The sequence below is a fragment of the Populus alba genome, chromosome 1 (genome assembly GCF_005239225.2).
Source record: "Populus alba chromosome 1, ASM523922v2, whole genome shotgun sequence".
In the NCBI taxonomy this organism is placed as follows: domain Eukaryota; kingdom Viridiplantae; phylum Streptophyta; class Magnoliopsida; order Malpighiales; family Salicaceae; genus Populus; species Populus alba.
In genome coordinates this window covers 18882250-18895571 of record NC_133284.1, presented here as the reverse complement: position 1 = coordinate 18895571, position 13322 = coordinate 18882250, and the positions used below count along the sequence as shown (strand labels likewise).

At 28.8% G+C, this 13322-nt stretch overlaps 1 protein-coding gene across 1 annotated transcript; it reads left to right on the top strand.

The window, feature by feature from the left end:
* The first annotated feature begins 4961 nt into the window (after nt 1-4961).
* LOC118046254 (early nodulin-like protein 7) lies at nt 4962-6294 on the top strand. The gene is made up of 2 exons (XM_035055079.1): nt 4962-5154; nt 5942-6294. Exons 1-2 carry the CDS (start codon nt 4962-4964, stop codon nt 6292-6294), a joined length of 546 nt encoding a protein of 181 aa, XP_034910970.1.
* The last annotated feature ends 7028 nt before the right edge of the window (nt 6295-13322 follow it).

Here is a 13322-nt window from a genome sequence, read left to right as displayed (position 1 = left end):
TTAAAATGTTGTTTGTGAGTTTTAAAGAATTATTCCGATGATCTTTTGAAGTAATTTGATAGTTAGAATGGTGAAATGCAGGTAATGAACAGTGACAGGAAAAGTTCTAATTCAAATATCCAATTTTATATATAGTTCATGTACTAAAATTAAAGGGAAAAAAACAAAAAAAACTATAAATGGTGTAAATCAAAACGATGGATAATTCATGGCTTCTTTATATATATCTTAGCCTGATTAACCACTATATATTTTTACAAGAAACGAATATAACATCGTATTTAAAAAAATTATATTTTTACTTAAAAATTAAAATGTTTCTTTAATATAATATTTTATTATTTAAAAAGAAAAAAATGAGCTTTCTTAAAAAAAAAAAAAAAAAAACAATATAGACCTCAACAATCTTTCTTTTTTATTGGATTTTACATTATTTATTTTACACCCTCAACTTTTTATTTTTAATTTTATCTTGGTATATTTTTTTAGGTTTGAAACTAAAAATTTGTTTTGGTTTGTTTTTATATAATTACCATGACATTGAAAAAATTTCTTGATATTGGATCGGTTTTTTGATTTTACAAAAAACAAAATCTCTTTTTTAAGGCTTGCCAAAAAAAAAAATGTTTTTTCTTTAAACGCAGGGGCTTTTTGGCTAGGGATTTGGAAAGAAATCATTTTTGGTCCCTATAGTTTCCACTTTATTTTTTTAGTCCAAAACTCTTTTTTTTTTTTTGTCATCTTTTGGTTCCTCTTTTTGCTAGAGAAGAGAGAAAATTATTGGAGTATTACAAGGAAAAAGAAACTTATCAGTTAGTCATTTTATAACTAGAAAAAAAAATATTTTTAATGTCAACATGTCCTATTAAATTAAAAGAGTTTCATTGTAATATTTTTTACTTTTATTCTAGTCAGAAAAAGGTAGATCCAGATTGAGAGGATTTTTTTTTCTCAATTTAAGTTTGTTTTTTATTTTTACAAGTTCAGGGATTTTTTGAGTTTATATATAGATTTATTGTGTTTCTTAGAAATTTTCATGTAAAAATTAGTTGAAAATGATTTTTATTAGTGAAAAAACCATCAACATGTTTTTGCGGACCACCTCTTCGATAATAAAAAATTATATAGACAGATGATGCAACATCAACCTTTATTTTTTTTTATATAAGAAATGAGAGTGGATGATGTGTCCCCTGTTCCTATGCCAAAAATTATAATAAGAGGTCAAATGAGCAAGCTTACCCTTGCATGCCCGTGAGTGACCTTTTAAAAATGAGCCAAGTATACGAGTTTGGCTTGCTTAGCTAGACACTAACCACTTTCTCTTTTTTTTTTTTTTTTTATTATTATTATATATATATATTATTTTAATTAATACCTTCTTCTTCATATATATTTTTTACTTTGTATTAGTTTATTTTTTGTTTACATTTAAATCAATACCCTTTTCTCTTATTTTTTAAATTGTTTAGTTCACTTTTTTTTATGTATATATGTTTCAACACATAGAGAATTTCCATTGTGTTTTGTTCCTTCAACATGAACACCTCAAAATTCATCCAGCATGTGTCCCAATCACCTTGCCTGAGTCAATCTAACATGGAGGATTACAGAACCAAATCTGATTTTGATCTTGATATTCTGGTGCTGCCCATTATATTTTGTTAGTTTACCGAAATCCACCTCCGAATTCATAATTTCACGTGTCTAATAATTGATTCTGTTAAAGAATCTACGCCATCCCTTTCCCTTACCCTTTCTGCTTTTCTTTGACAGCATCCTTCTCCAATCTTGGGGCCCTTTTCTTTTGGCCGTTTTCACAGCGTGTTTTTGGAAGATTTTTGTACCATGAGACGCTGCTTAGTTAGATTTGTGCCAGAAATAATTTAAAAAAAATGGTTTCTATACTGCTATATATGTTATTGTTTTGGTTTGTTGGGTTTGGGTAGCTAGATTCCAGAGGAAAAGGTTGAGGGCGTTGGCTATGGTTTTTTTTTTTTTTTTAATAAATTTAAAGATAAAGTTATAATATTTAACATGAAAGCTCTTTATATTTCAATTTTTTTATTGATTATTTTTTAATATACATGAGGGAGGATATGCAAAGTATTATAAATTTATAAATTTCATGTTATCAACTGTAATATATAAAAGAATAGAAGCAAAGTGAAAAATATTTAAATTGCAATAGGGTCAAAGTATCTTTTCCTTTATATAATTTACTCAAATTTATTGTTCTTAAATCTCTTTACAAAGATGCTTAAACATGATCGGTTAATGTTTTTTTTTTTTTTTTTTGTGAATTTTTATTTTTATTATTTTATAATTAAATAAGAAAATAATTACAAAAAATATCCTACAGTTTAGTAAATTTTTTCACTTTGCCCTCATTTTTTAGAAAATTACACTTTACATCACTAATCAATTAAAAAATTCATATAAATAAAAAAATAAATTTATCCTAATATATAATATAACACAAACACAATGTGTACATGATAGTTTTTTTCTTACAACCCCTTCCATTTTCTTCTTTCCTTCACTCCCTTCCCTTGTATCCCTTCATCTGTTATTTGTTTCAATTAAAAGATAATATATCTCCCTGTAATTAAATTGCCTTTATATCTAAAATCTGTTATGCTATCTATGGAAATTACATTACGTGGTCCTGTTTGTTTTTGTGTTTAAAAGTGTTTTTAACACAATTTTTTTTTTATTTCAAATTAATATTTTTTTGGGTGTTTTTAGATTATTTTAATGTGTTAATGTTAAAAATAATTTTTTAAAAATAAAAAATATATTATTTTAATATATTTCTGAATAAAAAATAATGATTTTATGAATGTAGATCCTATTGATTTTGATTACCGGATAAGCTTGTGATGCAATGTTATCCAGAAGGAGATGAGGTGGAGAGTTTTGGGGTTACTAGAAACAGGTGCAATGCTTAAACTAAGTTGAATAAATTAAGGAATTTTAAAGATTGAATTGTCTAATCACTCTAGAAATTTAGGGTTTGGAAAATTTGGTGCACCCAAAAAGATTTGGTGGTTGGTGTGGATCGAAGGCTTACAAGCATTGAGACGAAAAGGCATTTCTGTGCCTGCATACGAGATAAGAAAAGTTGTGGTGACATCTGGAGGAAAACATGAGAGCTAAGTGGATTGTGGAAGACTTGAGACTTTCTGTCAATCAACCGGTAAGGAGATAGAAACATTTCTAATATTGGATCAATGACTTACAATAAATAAAATATGAGTAGAGAAATTATTTGATGAAATTTTTAAAAAGATGTCATAGTGGAGAGGCTGGCTTTGTTTTTTATGATAATTCTGTTATTTTATAATTTTAACATTATAAGGATTCTTTGGTTATTAGATAGAATATAATGTCTTTTTTTATTGATATTTTTAGCATTCGCATAATAATGTAAAGTGATATGAAATTATAAATTTTGAGTTGTAAACTATAATTTTTTTTAAAATAAATAAAAAATGAAAAATAACTAAATTATACAAGGTTTCTTATAATTATCCCTTAAGTAAAAAAAAATAAATTTTAAAAGGTAAAATTAATAAATTTGGTTGGTTTATGGTCTAAGTTATTGGTTTGGCAAATTAATTTAAGTTAACTCGAGTTAATCCAAAACAACTTTATTTTAATATAAAAAATATTAAAATAACATTGTTTTAAAAATAAAAATTTATTAAAAAAAATTAAACAAATTTTTGATTGGATTGATCAAATAATGACTTGATGTTTTATATATGTTGACCAGATGATAACAAATCAACTCTTATTTAATTTAATTGAAAACATGAATTATATCAAATTAAATTGTCGAGATGCATAGATGTAATGTAATAACATTGCCAAAATATGAGTTTTTCGAGGCTGTGCTGATTTAGGGTTGTAAGAAAGAGACCAACAAAGACGGCGATTGTAAAAAGAGAGTTCACATTGACCAGGAATACGAGTCTTTAATTTGGATATGAGTCAGCTCTGTCAAGAACTCAAGCTTAGGATAAATGTAATTGTAGCAAATTAATGAACAGAAGGTTCTTCCATGATGGGTGGATCATGCAAGATGGGACACCATTGTATGATTCAAGTATTTTCAGAAAGGAAACGAGCTCCTCCCTCGCCTTGTATGCATATCTTGAGAAAAAAGACCTGATTTTTCGTTTCATAAGAATGCCGATGCTATCCAAGGAATGCCCTTGATGAAATATCTAAAACAGAATTTATGTTTATAAAATTATAAATAATGTTATTATAATTATAAATCATGGATAATAATTTTATTATTTCTATGCTTCAAGATCTTTTAGTTATTAAAATAAATAAAACAAAAAATCTATAAATAATTAGACACTCTATGAAGTTCAAACAAACTATGATTTCTCAAAACAGTGACGTTTTTTTTGGTAATCACCTCTACTAGTTGTATTAATTGTGTTTTTCTTTTAATTGAAAGTAAGAGTTATATATATATATTAGCTTGTGGATCAATCAAAAAGGAAAGGACACCTTCACATATGAGCTCGATCAACTTGTTGCGTCGGTAATTAATAGCAGAAGTGGCCACGAACTTAATTTCAATTCATTCCACTCTACTTATTTACACGATAGAAGGATTTAAATTAATGTTTATTATGATATTATTAAATTGGAAGAAGTTGCTGTCAAAACTCCCAGCAAGTCATGTTTTGAAAGAGTCAATGAATTCTGGATTTCTTCAAATCATAACGGTCACAAATCCACTCACGATTATCCCCACAATGATCCATTACTTAATTAATGGAACCACAAAAACCCCCACGTTTCGAGTTAAAATTAACTACCCACTACTACTCGCAACAATCCAGCTATATATACAAGCAGGAACCCACGTCCATCATATCATAGCAAGCTAACTTTTGGTCATATATCTCTCTATCTAGCCAGATACACAGAGAACAATGAAGATCACTAAAATGGCATCTCTTTCGGTTTTCTTTTGCACTTGTTTTGTCATTGCTACTGGTTTGGGAAATGCAGAAAAGGTGTTCAAAGTTGGGGATGAGTTTGGATGGCAAGAACCTGGACAGAACAGCTCTGCCGTGTACACTCAGTGGGCTTCAAGGAACAGATTCCATGTTGGAGATTCTCTCTGTGAGTTTTATTACAGTTAGCTCATCACCTTTTAGCTAGATTAATTTTGGGTATATATTTTCCTTATGGTTTGTTTTTTTCTACTTCTACAACCAAGTTTTGTTTTTGATGAATGACGAGAATATATATATATTAAAAGCTCTGGCAGCTTGTTTCTGACAGAAGCAAGTAAAAGAGTGAAAATTTACAACCAAGCAATGAAAGCATCATCTCTCTTTAAACTCTCCTTAGCTAAAAAATCTGCCACGCTATCTCCCTCCCTCGCAACATGTTCTCTGGTTATAAAACACTTCACAAAGTGGGCAACCGTTTTCAGTTTATCGATGCATATATGGTAGAATGCAGTTTATAAAACAATTATATGCAATGTTAATGATAACGTTTATGGAATTATAAAGTTTCTTTCTTTTTTTTCGCTGCAAATGATGCATGGAGTTCAGTTAGTTAAACTATTGATAGAAATGGGAAGACCATGCAACTTCTTTAGGTTGCCTCTTTTTTAGGTTAGTGGTTATCGAGGGGAAAAAACAAAGACAGTATACTCAGTCTTGCAATGTAAAAGAAGAAGATGCTGTGGTTCTACTTGCTTATGAAAGCAAACATGGAAAAATGGTTGTGTCCTATGTAAATGTCATATTTCTGAAACCAGCAAGGAAAGATTTATGACCACAGGTGTCCCTGCAAGAAAATGAGTACCAGCTAAAAACAAAGTTTTCTTTTTGTGCGCGCAGCCAGCAGCTTTTAAATTGTCAGATTTCTGATACGTTCGTTGTTTCCTTCTTTGCAGCCTTCGAGTATAAGAATGATTCAGTCATTGAAGTAGACAAGTGGGGTTACTATCACTGTGACGGTAGCAAACCTACCGTTGCCTTCAACAATGGCCATGGCGTGTTCAAGCTTGACAGGCCAGGGCCTTTCTACTACATCAGTGGAACCCCAGATCACTGCATGAGTGGCCAGCGCTTGCTAATTGAAGTGATGGGTCTGCACCACCATTCTCCTCTTACTGCAACTCCACCAGCTGGACAGCAAGCACCGTCCCCGCAACCAAGTTCAGGAGTATTTGTCTCAGTGACACTTGGCTCATTGTCAACGCTTCTTATGGGCACATTGATTGCTTTGCTATGGTCTTTACCATAACCTATTTAATTTCCTTCTCAGTTGTTATTATTATTATTATCTATAGGTTGGTTTTCTTGCTTTAATATATGATTTCAGCTGTTGTAATCATGTGTTTGAGCGTTTGTCTTTTGATTCATTCATTGCATATTGGACAAATGTTGGATTTAATATGCTAGGAGCTGTACTTTGATTATTTTCAAGACATGCTATTGTTATTGAATTTCATGCATCTTATTAGTTTCTAACTCCATCCATTAATGTGAGATTTAGATCTTTTTCGATATTTCCATTGTATCTAAAAATGTTCAAGTAATGGCTTAAGTGGAAAGTGCTGGTCTTCAAAATTACATCAAAATAAATCACATTGCAAGGTTAAGTGGAAAATTGAACATTACTTTTGGCATCCATGCTTGACTGCAATACGCTAGCTTTTACGGCCATGAGATCGCTGGCTCTAGAGTGCAGACACAAAACAAGAAACATCCTTTTCCCAGTATTAACAGTAAATGGTGCTGACAAAATGGTTTCTTGCTCTTTGGACTAATATAATAACGTTGAATTACACCCCCAAAAAAAGGGGGTTAAATAAAAATAAATTAATCCCTTTCCTAACACCTGTGTGGTATGTATCAACAAGTACAAAAAAAAAGAAAGAATATGTTTAATGATTTTTCTAAAGAAAACGGGCATGAATTTTAATCCAACTATTAGATCATTACCAGCACGTTTTAAAGGTCATATTTCCTAGAATATAATCAAGAGAATCTCATTTTAGTTCCAAAACGTGCCTAAATTTTGCCTAGAAAATATTCGGGAACATTTTTTATCTTAGTTATTTTAGGATTTCTTTCCTCTATCGTTAGGTTTTAGAATTTTGTTTGGTATAGGTTTCATTAAGAGTTCTTTTTCCTGTGATTAATTATTCATTAATTTTATTCATAACTTTTTAATTTATAATTTCTTTCTTAATAGTTTACACTTGCAAGGGAGGTGTAAACAAGTATCATGATTAGAAGAGGACACAAGAAACAGACCAAAAAGCCTTAAGTCCAAGAAAAAGTTTGAACTAGCTAAAAGGGTTTTCTTTTACAATAACATGTAGGGCTTAAGAGGCAATGTGAAGAACCCTAATGTATAAATTTGTTTAGTTTGATCAACTTGCAAGGGAGGTGTAAACAAGTATCATGATTAGAAGAGGACACAAGAAACAAACCAAAGAGCCTTAAATCCAAGAAAAAGTTTGAACGAGCTAAAAGGGTTTTCTTTTACAATAACATGTATAGCTTTTGATCCAATTATTGTATTGGATTTAAATTTGGCTAGCATGTTTTAAATGCCTTGTTCCTTATAGTATTACCATCCAAGTTTGAAAAAAAAATCCAAATTTTGCTTAGAATATGTTGTTCAGAAATGTTATTTTTTCCTAGATATTTTAGGATTTCTTTTCTAGATGGGTTTTAGATTTTTTTTTTGTTTCATTTTCATCACTCAAGTTTAGGTGCTGTTTTTTTTTTTTTTTGGTAAAAGAGATTGATTATTCATAAAAGTTATTCAAAACTTTTTAGTTTCATTTTTTTTTCTTTATAGTTAGAGTTATAAAATTTTAGAGTTTGAAAAACCATAGTTTTTTTATCACTATACGTTGCATCGGTTAGTATTAAAATAGATTGGTTTGTTTGACAGATGAAGATGTTGATAACATCATAACACTCTATGATGTAATCATAGAGGCCATTTAGGGCAAACGATGGCTCAAAAAGCAACATAGAGAATCATATTATAGATATTTGATCAATTGGGTCAGCTATTAAAAAGAGACACAAACAAATATCATGACAATAAGATAAATGTGTTTAAAGACTTATCCCAAGGCAAATCCATAAAGGCAAACATGACTATATAAAGAGTGGTGTTTACATTAGGCAAAGCATTAAGGACTGAACTCACGGTTAACTTTTTTCACAGACAAGTTTTGTATTATGATGAAATTCCTTTATTAGATAACTATGAGAATTGGAAGCATGCTTTCTACTAAAAAAATTCCTAATTATAAGAAGGTATTTCTTATAAGACATAAACTTACTTATAATATTGAAGATTGATGGTATGATATTCAAGAGATGATAAAATTTATATTGGTATGTCTAAAATTTCATCATAGAAAATTTTGTGAGAATTATTAATTTTGAAGTTTGTAATGGGTGATTACAAATATATTTGATATAAGGCATATGAACAAATAAGTTACTATCAGTTATCTTTTGTTCAACTTTTTTAAATAGCAAGGTGACAAAACATAAAGGATAAGATTAACGAAGGTTGTAAATATTTACCTATTATGGAAGGACCATGAATGAAAGATGTTCATACAAGGTGAATGAATTTTATTTGAAGATTTATGTTACAACTTTCAATGGAGATTTGGTTGTCGAAAAATTCATGGACCAATTTACTAATCATGATAAAGTGATAGAATATTTAAAATTATCAAAGAAGAAGATAAGATAATTGATTGAGAACATATTAAGAGGAAGAGTTTTCTTATAGTTGAAGTAACTCCAAAATATGTTGTTAGTAAAAGGTAAGATGGATGTTCGAAGTTAGTTCCCTATGAAATAATTAATAAGAAATAGATTTGTTCTCTTGGATTACAAGTATAAAAAATAAAGCACAAATCATCTTATAAGAAAAATTTTTATGCAATGAATGATCCCAAATTAGTTAACTTGAAGCCAAGATGAACCTCAAAGGAGGTGAATATAATGGGAGTTGGAAACAATAAGAGTAGTAGCCTTTGGACTTTCAAGGAAAGAAAAAAGATAATGAAACAATGAAGGAAGAATGCATAAAGCCTAAAATTAGAACAAATCATGGAACTACTTGTGTTAAGAAGTAGTTAATTGATCAATGGGAATTAAAGACAATAAAAGCAGAGGAACTCAATAAAATAATGACAACAATAACATCACCAGAAATGAACCAACAACCAACAACTTTAGAAGAAGTAAGAACCTTTGGGATTGGTGATTTACATTAATTGGTCAATAAATCCTATTATTGGAAACAAAATCACTTGAACTAGAAACAAAATGTTTCTCTTACAGTCACATGATAGTGAGAGTTACAAAAATCTATAATTATTGCTATGATATTTATTAATATTTTTCAAAAATATCAAAGAACTTAAATAATATACTTGACTAAATTATTATAGCTTTAACTTCTTATTCTTTGTTTTGCACAAAATAATTTTAACATTCAATATTCTTCCCTTTTAAACTTGTTTCTTTAAACATCATAACTCCAAGCTTTTTCTGCAGGTTCCAAAACACTTTTGCTTTAAGTGGTTTTGCAAAAATATCTACTACTTATTCTAACATAGATCAACTCCAATTTATTTTCTTTCACATGCTCTTTTATAAAAGGGAAAAAAGTATCATTGTGCTTTGATCATTAATGATGAACTTTAGTTTTTACTAATGCAATTGTAGACTTGTTATCAACATAAATTTTTGTTGTTTCTTACTACTTTTATTGTAATTCTTCCAGTACTTTTTCTTAACCATACTGCATAATATACACAAAAAAGATATAACAATGTACTTTACTTCACATATTGATAATGCAACAATAGGTTGTTTCTTGAAAGACCAAGTACAAACAACTTCTCCCAAATTAAACACAAAACCAGTTATGCTTTTCTTATCTTCAAGATTTTCATCCTAGTCATTTTCATTATAACCACTGATATTCAAATTTTATGAAGATTAATAAAATAAATAATGATTGAAGGATCGTTTGATAAAATACAGAATTCTTTTTTATGCATTCAAATGTAAATTCCTTGAATTCTCCATGAACCTGCTAACCAATCCAACTCCAAATAAAATATTAGGTCTAATATATATTAAATATCATAAATACCCTTTAAGGCTTTTGTAATAAGTTGAATTCATTAATGCTTATTTTTTTTGTTCTCTTATTAGCTTAATTCAACACTCAACTAGTGTATTTACAAGTTGAAAATCTTATATATCAAATTTATTCAAGATATATGCAGCATACTTAGTTTATGAAAGAAAAATTCCATTATTAAATTGTTTCACTTTAATGCCTAGGAAGTAGGTCATAATACCTAAGTCTGTCATTTCAAATTTCTTCACCATAAACTACTTGAATGCTTCAATTATGATGAAATCATCACCTGTAAAAATTAATTCATCCATATATAAATAAATAAACATCATATTTCCTTATGAGTTGTTCTTCACATAAAAAGGCATACTTAAAAGGGCATCTAACAAAAGCATCTTCTGTAAAATAATCATTATTTTTATAGTTTTATGCTCTTAATGCTTGTTTAATTTGGCCATAAAGAGTTTTCTTTAGCTTGCACATTTTTTTTCTTCTTCTTCAATAACAGATCCAGGTGTTTGCTCTATATAGACTTCATCTTCAAGATTTTCTTTGAGAAAAACAAACGTAACATCTATCTTGTATAATCTTTATTTTTTATGTGCTTCCAATGAGATCAACAATCTCATAATTTCCACTATTACAACTGGAGCAAAAAACATTTTTTATAATTAATCTTATTATATAGTTTGTCGCTTTTTGTTACCAATCTAGCTTTTTACTTTTTAACTTTTTTCTTTTGCATTTCTTTTAATTTTGAAGATCCATTTTACTTTTATTATTTTGTGTCGTTCAAGAAGTGTTGTTAGCTTTCATGTACTATTTTTGTTAATAGCATTGACTCATTCAATGCTTTTTTCCATTTAGCTTCTTAAGAAGTTTCTTCAAATGTAATAGAATCATCACTTGTAAACGAACAAAACATATTAGCATCATCAAGATTAATTCTTTCTCTGGCATCATATATCTCTTCTATGTTTTTCTTATATATCTTGTAACTGATTTTGAAGAACCAGCCGAACTATTAGCCTGAGGAGGTGATGATGGTGCTATCTAGAATTCTTTTTTATTCTTTTGTATGTGTTCTTCTTCTATAATAAGTTGTTGTGGTTGATCTTTAATATTCCAGTCCTACATTTGCTCTTCATTAAAATACACATCTTTTAACATTACCACCATCTTAATAATTGGATTATATAGATTATAACTACATGAATTATTATCATACCCCAATAGAATACACTTATGCCTTTTTTATTTAAGTTTGATTTCTTCTCTTCTTGGATTTTGGCATATGCTACACTACCAAAAAAATCCTAAGAGGATTAACAGGGTTTCTTAAGACTTCATGCTTTTTTTAGTGTGATCTTCTAAAGTCTTTTCATAAGAAACATGCTCAACAAGTAAATAACATAAACTACTGCATGTCCACAAAATTCTTTAGGATACTTTATTATTTTTAACATAAACTTAACTATACTGGGAATGATTATATTTTTCCTTTCAAACACTCCATTTTGTTGAGGTGTTTGAGTTATAGTTGATTGATTTTATATGTCATTTTCTGTACAATACTCATCAAATCCATATGATATGTATTTTTTACCCTATTTTACTCTTAATCATTTAACTTACATCCACTTTGTTTTTTAAAAAATTTGAATTTCTTAGATCTATTCATTACTTTCTTCTTTTACTTTAATACATACACTCATGTTTTGCCATTGTAATCATCTATAAAGGTAAGAAAATACATGTTGCCACTAATTGAAGTAGGTTTAATGAGACAATATACATTCGAGTGCATCAAATCAAGAGGTTGTGCTGCTATTGAACTTCTCCTTATAAAATACTTTGTATATTGCTTTCCCATGACATATATCTCACATAATCTATTTGTATGATCTAACTTTGTCATTCTAGTAACCATCTTATTCTTCTCTAACATCATTAAATCTTTGATGATTTAACCACTCATCAAAGATGCCAAAGAGTTGAAACATTACTTATTTTTGTCTTAAAACACTTTGATTGATAGATGTTTAGATTTAGTGAAAACATTTTATTTTTTGTTATTTTTACAGAAGTAATAATCACTCCTTATTCATCAAATATGCTGAGATTTTTGTCCCTCATTTGTATTGCAAATCCCTTCTCAAGAAATTATCCTGAACACTAAATATAATTCTTTATATCTAGTATATAATAAACTACTGAAATAAATTTATGCTCATTGTTCTTTAGTTTAATAAGAACTTTGTCTTTATTTTCAATAGGTCTCTGAGAAAGATCACCCAACATAATGTTGCATTTTTCATCAAGTTCAAAGAACACTTCCAGCATAACACATATGTGATTAAATGCTCATGTGTCAATGAAATAACCTGAAATTTCAAAATAATTTTAAATATTTCAATAGTTGTATACATGTAAAGTAATGTATTTTTTACACGGTCTCACTATTATTTAGGTTTGTCAAAATATAATTACAACTAATTACATAAAAAAATATATAAAAATACAGCATTTCTTTGAACGAAACCATTCCCAAAATAGGAAAATTCACCCTTCTTTATAATCCAAGTCAAATAATTTTTTTGAATAAAACAAACATAATTTTTTATTCAACAATTGTTTGGGAGTTTTTTTTTTTTTAATTCTTTCCTAGCTAGTTAGGTTTTAGAATTGTATTTGGTTTAATTTTCATTACCTATGTCGGTTTTAGTTCCTATTTAACAATTTTCTTTTTGTTATTTTTCATATGAGATATATATTAATTGTTTATAAAATTTATTCACGACTTTTCAGTTTCCCGACCGTGAGTAATTTTAGAGCTTCGAGGAACTATACATTTTTTTTTTTTTTTTTTTTTTACTATAGGCTGCATTTTTCAACATATCTTCCTTGAAGAAGATTCTGGGAAGATGGCAGATGTGTCGAGGAAACTGGTAAGGTTGACAAAGTCAACGTCCCTCTGGAAAAGTGGGAACATAAAGGGAACAAGACTCGTTCCCTCACTTTCTTGGTTGTTTCTTTCCACGTTGACCTTTTCCTCAGTACTTGTTTATTTAATTACTGTCATTTTTCCCCAAAGGTATTCTTGCACCGAATAATATTTCCTGTAAGTGCAG